General features: G+C 36.3%; 1 protein-coding gene across 2 annotated transcripts in view; it reads right to left on the minus strand.

Moving 5' to 3' along the window:
* The window catches only part of LOC122629833 (nephrin-like), a 95,598-nt gene extending 87,028 nt beyond the window's left edge, over positions 1–8,570 (minus strand). Inside the window, exon 1 of one of the 2 annotated variants that reach the window (XM_043813662.1) lies at positions 6,789–8,570. In XM_043813662.1, coding sequence (XP_043669597.1) covers positions 6,789–6,945 — 157 coding nt within the window. In that variant the 5' untranslated portion in view covers positions 6,946–8,570. The remainder of the gene's footprint in view (positions 1–6,788) is intronic. The other variant, XM_043813665.1, reaches the window with a different exon arrangement.
* Positions 8,571–16,280: the final 7,710 nt, after the last annotated feature.

Raw genomic sequence — 16,280 nt, forward strand, 5'->3', positions numbered from 1 at the left:
ACGGATTAACGAGGATTCTTGACCGTCGCGCGTCAAAGGCTACTTTGTCCTAGCCGTAAATTAATCGATGTCAGATGTCAAATTATTTTACCCGACGCAGGCGAGAGAGATAACGTGCGCATCTCGCTAAAAAGGAAGAAGGAAAAAAAAAGAAAAAGAAAAAGAAGCAAAAAAGAAGCGATTCCATCCATCATACGGCAAATCTTTTCTTCGCGCGACGTTTTTGCGAATGCTTAGGAAAGAACGTCATCCTGACTCTATTCGTGTTTGTATATGTGTTGTGTATACGTCTAGCATGTTTTTTTTTTTATTTTTCACGAGAACCTCGATCCTGTTAATAAAAACAGCTCGCACCATTTACGAGATTAACCTACACTTTCTCGAAGTTTACGTTACACTGTCTCGTTAAAAAACGTACACATGCTTTTAGGAAATCGAAAATAGGAAGGAAAGAAAGGAAAAAAAGAAAGAAAGAAAGAAAGAAAGGAGGACACAGAATGAGCTGAATAGAGTTCTATAATCGATCTACGTTCAAATTTGTTGGACGTTAGACCGGAGTTTTGACAGTCTTCTCAATGGGTTTCGCTCGTTCAAAAGGTGTGAAAGGAGTTTAGGCGATGTTTCATACATATGTATAAAGAGGTGTATATGCGTGAGGAAGGGATGAAGGAAAGGGGTTGAAGGAAATTCAGCCGGAGGGGTCAGTAGTACGCAGCTAAACTTCTATGTCTCGTTGAAAGCGTGTAACTGGTAGCAGAACCCGAGGGATTACTGGTAATCTGTGGTAAGCTACGCTACGTGTGCAGGTACCAGCAACCTGTTTCGGATATTGTTACGACGAGCAGCCGGGAGCCATTTCAACGGCGAGTCGTTCGAACTCGAGTATCCACTGTGCCGTTTCTCTTCCGGTACCGGCACCGGCTCGTTTGTAGACTCGTTAGCGCCATACCGCGGATACGACGAGGAGGTTCGATGCTTTACAGACGAATTAGCCAAATGTTGCGAAATTTCCATCGTATCTGTCTGTCTCCCTCTTCCTCTCTCTCTCTCTCTCTCTCTATTTCTATCTCCCTCTTTCTCGTTCGGTCTCTAACGAACGAGAGGCACACGCCTGCCAATTTCAACGAGCGTTTTCAATGAAGAAACATGTTTACTTTTTCTATCCCTCTCTCTATCTCTCTCTCTTTCTCTCTTGTATCGGAAAATGGTTAAATTAGTTGCTTGCTAAAAATAGAGAGAGCTCCATTGTACTTCCCCCAACGTTCGTCTTTACGAATATTCGAATGATCGTAATTGGAAAAAATCATTAAAAATAAATAAAATTCGAGGGGACGAATGATATGGTTACTATAATTACTTACATGGACGAATCGATGAAAATGTATTTTCGTATTAAAAAGAAAATTACGAGTAGAGAAAGTACTTTCTAACAACAGTTAGAAAGGATCCTTTACGATGTATATAATGGCGAGTTCGGTAATTACAACGCGATAGCCGACTAAGCCTTCTCTAAAGATAGATATTAAATCAGTTCGTTCGCGCGTTAGCAACCGATTTAACGACACCGCCATCGTAAGTATTCCTTCTTTTTCTTTTTCTTTTTCTTCTTTCCTTGATCTTCCTTCTCTTTACAAGGGAAAAGGATTTCCCTTTAATAGCTTAACGCATTAACGCAAAGATATCTTCTCGTTCTTTCTCCTTATACTTGTGATAGTTGATCGACGAGAAGGAAAGTGAGCTTGGAATTTAGCCTTTTGATAACAACTCTTTCTCAAACTGATGTTTCACTTTCCAAGTACTTCCCAAACAAGATTTAACGTCATAATCACTTTACACGAAATAGCTTCTAGTACTCCGTAGATTTCTTCGAAAGAGAAGAGTGATAGTATTAAGGAAGAATTTTTCTTTCTTAATTGAGTTATCAGTCTTTTCCTTGTGATCATTCTTGAAATAACAATTCAATCGACTTTTTTACAGACCTAATATTCGAAGAAGAACAAAATGTTTCTCTTCCAATTAAAAGACGTAAGGAATAACATCGCGATTTAAAACGTTTGATATATCGAAATGAATCCTCATGCGTTTGGAGATCGCAGTTTTGCAGAACAAGACCCGAGGGTACGATATTCTGTATTATAGTCGTCACACGTATACATGTTCATGAGAAATACGTAATTCGAGTGGTTCGTATCGGTAGCCACTCTATAACGCTCCGTCCCAGTATGTAAAGCACACTATGTGCATATATGTATGTACATACATAGGAGACGATATATGATAATACGCAACATGGGACTGTTTGCTAGAGTTGGAAGGATATATCATCGAACGAGAATACTCACGTAGTAAGAACAGCAATCGTGAAATTTAAGAACATTGTCAGATTAAAAGAAATATCTTTTCTTGCATCTTTGATCGAACTAATTCCATTTGATAAATCTCAGTAATCTTATTCTATAATTAATGAATGTTAAGTATGTTTCTAAAGTGATCAAAATCATAATTTTAATCAAACTTTGTCAAAAATTTCACGTAATAAATATTTTTAATAAACAAATCCGTATTAAATTGATTTCGGTTCTATCGAATAGAAATGTTCTAGCTTATGATTAAAAACTCGTTTTTTTAAATGATATTATTTTCTTCTTAGAAGATGCAAGAAGACTTCATCCAACGTTCTTTCACCGAGTGAAAATGAATGCGACGAAACCTTTCCTTTCGTTCCGCAAAGAATGACAAATGGTTGGCCATTAGAACGATTTCGTGATCATTCCGTCCTTCCATCGTCCAACACTTCGCTCTGAGTCTCACGCAAAAAATTAATTACTACTGTGAGCATTCGCGTCAAGTGCGGTAAAATCGTCGACTGCGAAACTCCTTCGTCGTTGAATCATGCAAATATACGGTACATGTACACGTATGTACATATTAAATGTAAATGTAAGTGATAAATCTCTAAAAAGATCTATAATTATCACAGAAGAAAGCACAACGTGAAAAATAAATGAAAAATATTTCACTACTGTCCATAAAGATAAGGAAAAAAACTGACTGTACTATTTAAAGAGCACTTTGTCATGTTAAAAACATAAAAATAAAGATAAGCATTACTAATTATTAAAGGCAATCGATTACTAATATTTTATGTATAAAAATCATACTTTATTTTGACTATTTTAATAGCTGCAATTATTATTTGTTATATTTATTATTATTAAGAATCATTATTAATTATAATTATTTTATTATTTACATTTATTTACTTCCATTATATTTAAAAACATTGTATTATATGTTTCTATCATTTTTGTAATAAAAATTGTCAAATGAAATTTCCATATAATAGGCTCAACGTTATGTAATAAATGTACTTACGTTGACAGGACGTAAAATTCGAACAAAATAATAACAAAATGCATCACGTTTTAATCGCACGAACGGATTACATTCCGTTTATATTTTTTAAACTATACCAATGCAATTATGCGAGAACATTAATGCGTTGAAAGCCGAGTGAATAGAACTTTCTATAAACAAATCATAAAAATAATAATGATGAATATTTCCGAGTTTTGATAAAAAAGTTTTCGTGATATTAAATCTGTACGTATGTAGCTTGTGTTCGTCGATAATTCACCATATTTTCGTAAATATTTTTCTATACAATTTTATAAAACATGATTATTCACGAAATTAAGAATAAAAAATTCTATATAATTAAAGATATATTCGTTAACGTTAGTCATAAGACGAACTTTATATCTATGAGTAACGTATTTGAAATCGACGCTCCCGGCACGAAGCTATTTCGTAACTAACACGAATCGTAACGGTACTCAAGACTAATAGCATACGTCGTTGTAAAAATTTGAAAAATTTGATGGCCATATTATCATTTAATACGACGCGAAAGAAATATTACATCTCATTTTAGAAGAATATCAAATAGAAGAGAAAAAAAGGAGATTGTTAATGAAGAGATAGATCAAAAGGATGTACAAAGAATTTCCAACGATGATAAATAATTTAATTGAAAATACGAGAAACAAACCTTGTTTTCTTTGTTTTATCGATTAACCGCACCTGTTGGAACGGAAACATTACAAAGTAAGTATTCGTGAATAGCTCATCTACGAAATTCGATCACACGCCGCAGTACTTTTTGTAACGCAACCATTTAATTGCGATTGTAATTAACCGTGGTAGAAGCCGCCCAATGAGCGTATTAATTTGCCACGGAAAATGTTTGCGGACGGGTGTGTATGTACTTGGATATGTGTATGCGTGCGTACGTATGTGTATCGATCGATCGAGTCTCTCTCCCCCCTTTTCCACCCCCGAAAATTCATTTAACTTTTTAATTTTTCCGATATGGTCTTATTAATTCTTGCGAATTTTTGTGTATTATGATTTTCCATGAATCTGTAAAGATAGTATTGATAATTCATATATGTTTCTCAAACTTATCATAAATCGTCGAATTAGGAATATCAAAAAAAAAGCTATATTACGAGTGAAATTACACGATCATATATATGCTATTCTCATAATGTTATAATTAATTAAATAGAATTTAGTATAAATTAATTGTTAATAATTAAATCCGAAAAATAATTCTTTGACGATCGAATTTTTCTCTCACGCGTTTTGTCCCTAACTTCCTACCAATAAGACATATCTTTTTTATTGCACAACGATAAATTCAAGTGGGTTTAGCGCCGAGGTTTAATTAAACTAGTTTGGTCGTCATTCTGTCCCCCTCCAGAACCCATGCTTTTACGTGTCTCCCTTAGAATCGATCGGCCACTTTAATTTAGTCGCTCGCGAACGGAACACACTTTACGTTATATTAGTTATTTACGTAGAGAAGAAAAAAAGTTATGCGATATGTGCTAGTAAGTGTCATTAGCATTCTCGAAAGCGCTACTTTATTATACCCACTCGAGGAAATAAACGAGAGGTAGCACGAGCCATTTCTACCGTTCATTTATTTTCCTTCAAAGACTTGTTCTATTAAACGAAGTTAAGTTAATTATAAGAGAATTAAAATGATTTACATTAACATACTATAATACATAATAATTTCATTCACGAATAATATATAAAATTCAAAAAGAAAAAAAGAAAAGAAGATAAAAGAACGAACGAATAGTATAATAAGACATTGTTTTTAACTCGTAACATTCTTTTGGTATGAAATATTCTATCAGGAACATAAAAGAATGAAATCCTGTTGATAGTTAATCTTACGTAAAAGCTACGTAAGCCGTCGTTGTTCTCACAGATCGACACACCGATAATGCCAATCCTGTGGATACTAAAATTTACGGGTCGTTAACGTTATTTCGATCGTTTAGTTCTCCGTTAAAGAAGGAGTCACGAAATTAATTTAGCTTTGGGTTTCGGGGACTGAAAAAATCCTTGATATTTCGATCGTTCCAAGCCATTATCTTTGTTCTTCGCCGCCTGTCAAGTCTACTGGTTTAGTTGATTGGCTTGCTGGTAAATCGAGGACCTAACCCATAACTTCTTTATCAAATTTTCAATTATCTAACGATTCCGCCCTACGAGCTGGGCAATTAAAAACACGCGATTCTTCCTCACAACGTTTCAATAAATATTTGCATTCTTCCGTTTAAATAAAAAACAATTAAAATCCGAAAACGATGAAGTTCTTACGATAATTAACACATTGCTAACTATTCGGAGATTTCTTTGTTCGTACAGATATTGTTACTATATCTACATCATATTACATATATAAAACACACACACATACACACATAAATATTATAGGCTGAGTAATTAATATAAGCATTATGAATAACAAGAAACAAAATTGGTTACTATAATAAATTTATTATAGAAAACTATCTAATAAAACGCAACCTAATCGCTGATATTTATTATAGTGCCTGATATTATTTGTCATTACTCATAATGCCCATATTAATCACTTAGTTTATACATACACACACACGCGCGCGTAAACAAGTTTATAAGCACGTAAATATATACACTGATAATGGGAATAAGTTGAATTTCAAATATTCTATCTCATCCTAAATGTACCATATGTTTCCCCTCTTTCCCTCTCCCTCTCTCTATCAATCTACCTAATACATGATTAATATTCATACAAATTTTTTTATACTTTTCGTCAATTAAATCGGACTGGATAATACACTTCTATCAATCGTTGGAAAACGACGAAGTTAATGCAAAACGTAATAAATAGAACAAAATAAATAACAGTAATCATAATTAGCAGATAGAAGGAACTAAAAGCCAGATATACCGACGAAATTAGACGATTCGTTTATACAAATAAAAAAGCACTAATTACGGCGGAAAAGCGGTAACCATATCAAGATCAATATTCCGCATCGCGTTAGCTATTTACACGAGCTCGAAAGCGACGTGATGTAGAAATAAAAAATTCTCGTGCTCGTGAGATATATCCAAACGCAACAGTTCACTTTCTGACCTTACGCGAGTATTTTTTAAAAACCAATAATGTTACTTGTAAAATAAATGTCATCGATGACGTTTGAAAACGTGCAAGAAACCTTTTATGAAAATTCACTGTACTTCTGTGTTATCGATGAAATAAAATGTAAAAAAATCGATACTAATAATAGAAAGCTTAAGGCTACCAACAAAAAAAAAAAGAAAAAGAATTCGTTTGGAATAGGTAAAGTTTACTTGGATTTAGAATTTGGTGTCCGGCAATAAAAGCAAATAGGTGTCGCATAAATACCACTCTGATAACTAGGCTCACAACTTACCGGGCTTATCCAGATCAGATACGTCGACCTGCGAGTAGACCGAGGCCACTCCCAGGACCAACAAAACTGTGGTCGTGGTTGTAGTGCTGCTACCGTTCGTCGCGGATTGCATCGTCGAAGCGATGCTAGCAAAGTTCCACCGGCACCTCCACCACATTTTTTTCTTTTTCTTCTTTTTTCTCTCTTTCTCTCTCTCCCTCTCGTTCTCGCTCTTTCTACACCTCCTTTCTTTCTTCTCTTTCTTTCTTGTTCACAATCACAAAATAACAAAAAAAAAATAACACGCTTCCTTCAGTTTTTTCTATTTTTCTTGTCTACGTTCTTGCTTGTCCTCTTCTTTTATTTCCTGAGTGCTAGCACTCCATAAACATGGGACAGTTTCGAAACGGCACTACTAATTGCAGCCACGAACCATCCTTTCGTTTTCTCTCTTCCTTCCTTCGTTCATTTTTCCAGCAACACATTCGCTGCCGTCGCAGCATTGCGTCCTGGACATCCTCACTTTTTTCTTATATCTCGTCTTTTTTTCTCTTTTTCCTTCTTTCCGACCCTTCCAGAGGGATTGAATTTCAAAAGGATTCTCGGTAAGGGAGATATTCTTTTAAAAGATAATGATAAAACTTTGATCCTTTGCCATTTTTTGACGAAACTTCAAGTCGAATTTCCAAAAATTGTATAATCCTTTCCCTGACTTTATGTACCTCCAGAAAAATTCGTATATATATATATACATATATATGCACATATATGTGCGTGTGTGTGTGTGTATGTTTATGCGTATAAATTGATGGTAGAAAATTCGAGTCGACCCGCTCGATGATGGCAGTGTAACGATGAAAACTGTGAAATTTTCCCGTTTCGTTGGCAGTGTTGAAGAATTATTGTTTGCAGCAACGTGTTTGGTTAGCTTCTCTTTTCTCAAGTAAAATATTTCCAAAAGGATTACGAATTACGTGTATCTTCTACGTTTAGATCAAACCGATGATAAAAGTATCGTCGTGTTTTTATCAAAGAACCTTTAGACTCGCTCACAAGGAGAACTAATAATAATTATCGGGTAAAGACGGTGGATCCTTGCACTCGACTCAGTGAAACCGATTTAACACTCGTAAATTCACAAGACAATCCTTGGAAAGCTCTGAAGATAAGTTTAAATCGAAACTCTGAATATCCCTTGAGTATAAATCGATTTTTCTATTCGCTTTCATGCGCCTTGGTAAAACTCTCACTGTGAGAGCGTGTCACGTGCGTACATGTAAGATTGCCGTTGTTTGTTTTCGTTAATGTGTACAAATGTCCTTCAAGAGTGATACAGTGAAAATGAAAGGAAATAAAAGAAAGGAAAAACAAAACAAAAATAAAAGAAATATCTTATCTAAAGTCTGCTTATCTAAAAATAAAAAAATCCACCGGGAATGTCACTGGGTCGACAAATCGACAAAAGCCGTCCATTTTGAGTCTTCTACTAGCGGATTCCGCACCGCGTATATTTACCGTCGGCATCCGCGAGCATGCGTTGCGATCGATTTATATCGAAAGTAGACGTCAGTCGATCGATCGAAAACGATGACGATGATAATAAAAAATGATCAGCTCGAAAAAGAAAAAACTTATGAGTTTCGTTTGTTTTTCAATGTAAATACAATTCTTAACGATTTTCACTCATGACAGGACTTCGTTGAAACGCATTATGCCGGCTCGAAATAAAGAACGCGTAAACACACCTTTCTCATAACGGAACCACATCGAGTCCTGACCCGCAGCGGCTCGGTACTGAAACCATTGAGTAGCGCGAATGACTGTCGCGAGTCTCTTCGGCTACATTCGTATTTACTCGGCTACGTTCGGGCACGCTCGCTTTACTATCCTCTTCTCGCCTATTACACCACCCTCTTTCTCTGTTTTTCTCTATCGGCTAGTCGTGAGCTTCTCTCTTCGACCGAGATAGATTCTTTTTCTCTCTCTTTCTCTCTCTTTTTCTCTCTCTCTCTCTCTCTTTCTGAAATATTAAAAATAAAACATAAACTTTTATTTAATTATATTTGCCTATTCTATCTATTCGTCTGTGCTACTTTTATTCTATTATTATTCTATAATTTCTTTATTATCGTTTTTAATACGATATAAGCATTAATATTTTTATATACTTATTGTTTTTTTATATATTTTGTTACCATGTATATGTCATTGAGATTCATGAAAAAATATGAACACCTCGAGCTGAACAAAAAATCTTTCGTTCGCCTTTCGAAAGTCTAGTAGTTATGTTAATAAGTCTCGATCCTATGTGTCTATACTTAGCTATATCTATTTTTTCTATTCCTCAGTATCTTTTTCTCCCTTTCTCTCTTTCTCTCGTTGTCTCTCTCTCCCTTTTTCTGTCTCTTTCTCGCATTCCATCCGCACGTCGTTTCTTTTTACCACGTATCTCCGATGAAGTATCCTTTTCTCTCTCTTTCCCTCTCTCTCTCATTTTATCACTCTCTCTTCGTTATTCTCCCATGCAGAGGATTACTATGATTTAGCGACATGGCTAATGAGTCGCCATAATCGTTGTGGTGCAGGTACCGTGCAAACACTGTGCGTGCACTCGCGCTCACTAGAACGAAACGCTCCTAAGTACTGTCTTACTTCGTTATCTACGTAACTCACTTAAGAGAAGCCATCCCTCTCTCCTCACTCTTCCTCTTTTTCTTTATCCCATTCTCTCTCTCTCTCTCTCTCTCTCTCTCTCTCTCTTTCTCTCTCTATTTCTCTCTCTCTGTCTCTTATGTTTATGATTTGTTAGTTCCCTATTACATGAAGAGACGCGTGCGAATAAATAAACATTGACCTCTGTTCCATTCGAAGGTTCTCCCGGATTTACTTATTTTTCCTGGAATTTGAACAGTGTTTTCCAAATATACAATTAGTACTTATTGAAAAGTAAAATAAAAACATTTTTCATTATCTTCCTTTTTCATTTTTCAATTGACATTTCCAACGTGTAATATGCGAATGTTAAATACATTTTGACTATGCTTTATTAATTAACATTTCCATGTCTATCTTGCACGTTCGGTTTATCAGTACGGAACATTGAGCATTCTAATTATTGATGCGCATTATCGATTCGACGCATAAAAGAGCGACCGATTGCAGGGTTTATTAAAGTTTCCCCTTACGCTTATCCACTCGATGTACGGCTCGACAAATTTTATTATTCCCGATCTAACGATCGATTCATCTCATTAAACTTGTTAGAAATGTTTACCCATGATAAATACGCAACAGCCATTACGTCGAATTACAAATTAATAGTTTACTTGCTTCCATTGAGATTGCTTGTTCGTAAAAAATTCATTAATGAATTCCGTTGAAAAATTTAAAGGAGCGAAAAATTCGTTTGTACTCTGTTAATAAATAATTTGAACTATTTTTTCTGGGATTATCAAATTATCGTTAACCTCAAAGGATAATTATATCAAACAAAAAATGTACATGTCTAAACGATATTCGAGCAAAAAGATCTAATAAAAGATAATGTCCCGAATGTATTAGATATATGTATGTATAAACTGACAACGGACTGAATTCTTGGCTCGTACGCAAGTACAACGATGCTCGTAACCGATGCACGAGCCGAGCAGAGGACACGTACTTAAGCCGTCGACGAAAACTGATGGTTCGTGCGTAGCAAGTGCATGCGCGAGATAACGACCCTCGAAGCTTCATGACTCTCGAGAACTACCTCCGATCGCGATAAATTCTGGCTTTCGTGTTTCCATCGCTATCGGGAATCGACTGCAAATCACTTCCTAATCCTCATCGAGTAGGTATCTCCGGAGGTACCTTTCCTAAATCCGCTTTGGGTTCGGGGCTTTAGTTTCGTATATCGTTATTCTCTTATCCCTTAGCTCGCCGTACAGTCGACGGCTCATCGATGATCTCTAAACGTAAATCAAAATCGGTGGATATCTACGCGTTCGGAGGCTGAATATCAAATAGGATAATTGCGGTTCAAAGCTCGTTATAATGCAGAGAGTTGCCTTCTATCAGATCTTTCTGCGCTGTTTTCCTCATGTACTTGATATTACTAAATATAAATATTACTCATCGGAATATACTACTCTTTTAAAAAAATCTAATCTCATATACGGTCTTCTCGATCTTACGAAATTGATCCATAATGAGTAGCGTAATGTTTTATCGTTGATCGATGAAGAAACCTATCAATCGATACGAAGGCCGATAAAGCTACGAAGAAAAGCAATCGATTCTCGAGTCATCGATTTTACGATAACGAACGAAAGATAAAAGAATCGAAGAGAGAGAGGAGCCAAGAGGAGCCCAAACTTAAACCAACGATCACGATTACCCTTCGTGGGATCTCCGATCTCGTGGTTGAAATTCTCGCTTGAGTCTGGACCACGTGCTACTTCGACGATATTTTACATGGAGCACAGAACCCGCTTTCATACATGCCCGACGGATTGGAACCCGACACCACATCATACATCATGATACATCGTTGAACACCCAAGCTGTTAATCCGAAGCACACGCTGGATGCAATGTAATTGGCTTTCCGGTTTGTTCTCAGCTTCGTGTACACCACGAAGCCTCCCAGGCGCCCTGTTTCAACTCACTCCTCTCTTCGAATCTTCTTTCCTTCTTCAACGTCTTCCATTCTACATAGATCTTGTCTTTTTCCTCGTTTTCTAGTACGCTCTTAATTTATATACATATATCTGGCATATATGTACGTACCTACATATATTACATTTTCCTTGTCTCATTTGTTTCTCATTTTAAATACGACTGTATGATTAGTTTTTTAATCATGAAGAATTCGCTAATGAATCCGGCATACATTCGTTTATAAATTTCTTTTTATTCGCCGTAATTAGCCATCATCGACGTGAAAAGTATTTCCATTAAACATCGTCGATGATTCATTCATTCGTGAGGTACCTGCAGGACAGGAATCCTCGTTTCTATCCTTTTTGAAAGAGAACCATAGAGGAACCTTTTTCTGACGTATTTACGCGCGTATCCGTGGACTTTTGTCGTAATAAGTAATGGCCGTCGTGAGTAATGGTTAGCCTTTTCTCATTGGAATCGAAGGATTCCAAGCTCTACTGAATCGGTCTTCCCTCTTTTCCCAATGGAAAATGAATGAAGAAGCGAGTGCTTGGTGAAATCTTTCTCTCTCTCTCTCTCTCCCTCTTTCTTCTTCTGTGAAAGTAACTCTTCACAAGTATCTCCTCTCTCTTTTTCTCTCTCTTACAAACATACACGTATGTCATATAAAGAGACAGAGAGAGAGAGAGAGAGAGAGAAAGAGAGAGAAAAAAAGGGAGACACCACAGAGAGATAAAGAAAGAGAGAGAGAAAGACATACATACACACGAGATATACACACATACACATACATCTTTCGATCATAAACGAATCATTAATCAATCGAAGATCGCGTGTTCCGACAAACTATTTTCCACTATTGTCGTTGTTATGAGTGAAAATCGAAGGGAGAAAATGGAAAAAGCGTTTCAGCGATTCGTTTCTTCGTTTGTTTCACTCGGAAGAGAGAAACGAACGACTTTGTAAGTAGAGGGTGAGAAACGGTAGATGGTCCGTAACAGTTAACTGTGCTACAGAATGGTCGGGAGCTGAGGGAGATGAGGAAGAAGAAGGGAAATAAGAAGGAAAAGGAGAAGAAGAAGAAGAAGGAGAAGGAGAAGGAGAAGAAGGAGAAGAAGAAAAGGGGGTTGCGCCGTCGGCGATGTTAGCTGGTTGATGGGGTGGAAAGTGGGGGTTACTGGTACTGAAATTTATGTCGGTGTTTACGCGGAGTGGATGGCGTTCTTGGTGGAGCACAGAAGGAGAATAGTTATTACGATTACGGTCTCACGAGGTACGAGCTCTTGTCCGGGAGCCGCAAGATTTTCTTATCTCTCTCTTTCTCCGTCTCTTTCTCTTCCTCTTTCTCTCTCGCTTTCTTCTTGTTCTTTTTCGTATTCTTCTTCGGTGAGATACGTCCTCGACAAAAGAATCGAAAGATCGCAAAGAATTCGTACAATTGCTATAACAGAGGGAATTTCTACATTCTTTGCTTGTCCAACGCTAAGAAAACCAAGCTATTTTTCATGTTGGACCTTGGAAGTGGCACCATTAGCGTAACTACTTGCAATTTAATTCGTCCTTAAAACGAAATTCTTTAAACGGCTAATTTGTCGCATTGTTCCTTTCAAACGTCTTAACATTTTATTAATCGCTTGATATCGTATTTATCGAGAGGATATATACTTAAAAAAAAAATTCGAAATAACGATAGGGTACGATTTCTCTCGTCTTACTCTTGTCACGTTCATCTTCCGATAGAATTTTTCCCACGTTTTCTCACGCTTCTGTTATCAGGATAAACGAAAGTGGAAATTTTCGATGATCGATTCCGAAGCGTTTCGTTGAAAGACGGCGCTTCATTGAAATCATGCGTGCGTAACTATCGAAGAATATTTGACGATGCGAATAAGAGACGCTTCTCTCTATCTCTCTCTTTTTCTCTCTCTTTTTCTCTCTCTTCTTCTTTATACTTATTCTGTCTTCGAAATGTCACATCGATCGTTATCGCTCAGCGGTAACGTTTGAAATATTCACAAGCTTCAAGAAATAGGTGGGCCAGGCGGTGGGCCAGAAGGAGGCGTGAAAGGTGCAAGATGCCGGCGATGGTCGGCCCGAAAAAACGTGTTCTTGCAACGATAATGGAGAACAGGGCGTGCTACGAATATCTAGAAGAGTCATCGGAACCACTAAAAATCTCATGAGAAGTCACGAGAAGTAAAGAGGAATCTTCTTCGTCCATTATGTTGATGAAATTATGATCCGAAAACTTTTAAATCCGACTTCGATTTAATTTATTTCTTATAATATTTTTTTCTTTCTCTTTTTTCTTTACCTATTCTTTATTTTTTTAGTAAAATATAAAGTATCGAAAATTGTTTGCAAGTTCTGAAAGAAGGATCACTTTTATTGCGATTTAAAATTTGAATACCCTATGTTTTTGCATCTAGTAATTTTTGTCAAATAAAATATAGATATATTTATAAATATACTATAGACATTCATGAGTGAAAAGTTGAAATTTTCACAGAAACAATCGTTCAGACTTCTTTCCCGAAGATATTAGTTCTCGGAGAAGATCGTTAGATTTCAATCAACAAAATCATTCTCGTAAAAGGATCCTTGGTATGCCAGAGCAGGTGTTTCTTCTTAGTTAAACTCGTTTCTTTGGCGCCAAGCGAAGAACAGGATAAAGAGACGAGAATAAGAAAAAAAAAGAAGGAGTCGATCGAAAGGCACTTACCACTTGGCTCTACCACTCATCGACATATTCTCATGATCGGCCCTTATACCATGGTATTTTCACAACGCGAGAGAGGAGAAAGAAAGATCCGCAATATACTTGCAAAGTAGACAATGCGGTTGGATCAACATAAGCGTGGGTTGAAAGAGCCGGCAGAAAGAAGCACGGAAAGTGGAAACAAAGTACGAAAAGGGTGAAACAAGAGGAACCTTTCGACGAAGATTCCTTCTAGTTTCTACCCCTTTCTCTTATTTTCTCTTTCTCTCTCTCTCTCTCTCTCTCTTTTATTTTCTCTTTCTTTCTTTTTCTTTCTCTTTCTTTTTCTCTCTCTCTCCTCCTCTCTCTCCTTCTTTCTTGCTTTCTTTCCTATCATCGCGATATATCCTTTCCTCCATTTACTCTTTCTTCTTCTTCACCTTCTCGAAGCTTTTCCCTTAACGAGAAACGACTTGTCCTCGTTATAGGCCGAGAAAATAGGGATCAAGAGAATAGTGAAAAGGGTTAGTGAGAGGAACGCGTTTCTTTTCCGAATCGTGACGTATCTCCCTGAGAGAATTAACTCGTAGCGTGTAGAGTTCTATCAAGCCTTCAAAGCTAATTGTGAAGTATCGATGCTAAAAATCATTCGTTTCTTCGAGAAACATCTGCCAAGATAAAAGAAGAATGGAACATTTCTTTACGGAAGATACAATAAAATGTTACTGTTACTCTTGGTAGTTATTGTAAATCCTATACTGTAGTTATTCGAAGTTATATTCATAAACTAGAGATTTATAAAAGTTAAATAAAAATATATAATTATTAATATATACATATATATTATATATTATTTTGTATAATATATACATTATATATTATACTTAAATGAGAATGGAAAAGAAAAAGATACGATTGTGAAATAGATCAATGACAATTATTTGTAAGGTTTGAAAAATATCAATTGCTTTCACGATCAACTTGTTATTTCCATTTCCCAATTGTTCGAAGGTTGAATACGCTTGCTTGTCTCGAAATAAGACAATGGTGAAGAGTTATCATTTAGAATTATAAAAACGAAACTATCTAAAAATACGATTCCTTGTAGAAACGATCAATGATCGAACTCATTGCGAGAAAAAGTAAGATCGACTCCAAGAAAAGGCAGTTGGAATCGGAGACGATAAAGGAGTGGAAGAAGAACAGTGAGAGCCATTATAAAGTATAAAAAAAGCATATCGAATCATCGTTATGTCGAAACGGGACCGGATTGATGTAATTTCACGGAAGATTCGGCATATTCAATGTCCAATGGAAGTCGTTTAATGAATGGAAGGCAAGAGACCGAGAGATTAAATCGAAAGTCTACAGATTAAAATCGTCGAGAGGCGTCCTACTTTTTCTCTTCGAGGCCGAGAAAAACCGACGGAAAGCTTGAGAAAAATGAGAGACAGAGAGAGAGAGAGAGAGAGAGAGAGACAGACAGACAGACAGACAGACAGACAGACAGACATACAGAAAAGAGAGAAAGGAAGAAAGAGAGAAGAGAACGCGTGAAAAAGTAGGAGGAATTAAATCGATTGAAAAACTTTGCCAATGTAACTAACTAAATTTATCCGCCGCGTGCATGAATGTATATTTGCTTTTATCGCAAACATCACGTGAAATTTATTAGAATGAAATCCGGACTACTTTCTTCCATGTAATCACAATTTTTCATTCTCTCTCTTCTTCTTTTTTTCACTTCTTCATCTCTTTCTCTCTCGCTTTCTCTATCTTTGTCTTTCTCTTGCTCTCTTTCTCTCTCTCCCTTTTTCTCTCTTTATCTAGAAGAGGAAGAAGAAGAAGAAGAAAAAACATAACATGTTTCGAGCGTGAAGGTTTTACACTGAAGCATTTTTCTTTTTTTTTACGAGAAACTCGACGTACGTTACTAATTTAAAGTAAATTAATCCCTGCCTTTACAGTTTACGTCGTCACGCTTAAGCATCCCTCACCCTCTAACTTCTCTCACTCTTTCCTTTTCTATTCGTAGAATGTTACAGAAAGTACACATTCAATAATTTTACATTTACAAGTTTGCGTTACGAGCTTGAGTTTGTTTAAACGTACTCTGAACGTTTGCGAATTAAAACTATCGTAAAGTTTCGGCTCGTAAAAAACGAGTGGAAG

This window comes from Vespula pensylvanica, chromosome 6 (genome assembly GCF_014466175.1).
Source record: "Vespula pensylvanica isolate Volc-1 chromosome 6, ASM1446617v1, whole genome shotgun sequence".
Lineage (NCBI taxonomy): Eukaryota > Metazoa > Arthropoda > Insecta > Hymenoptera > Vespidae > Vespula > Vespula pensylvanica.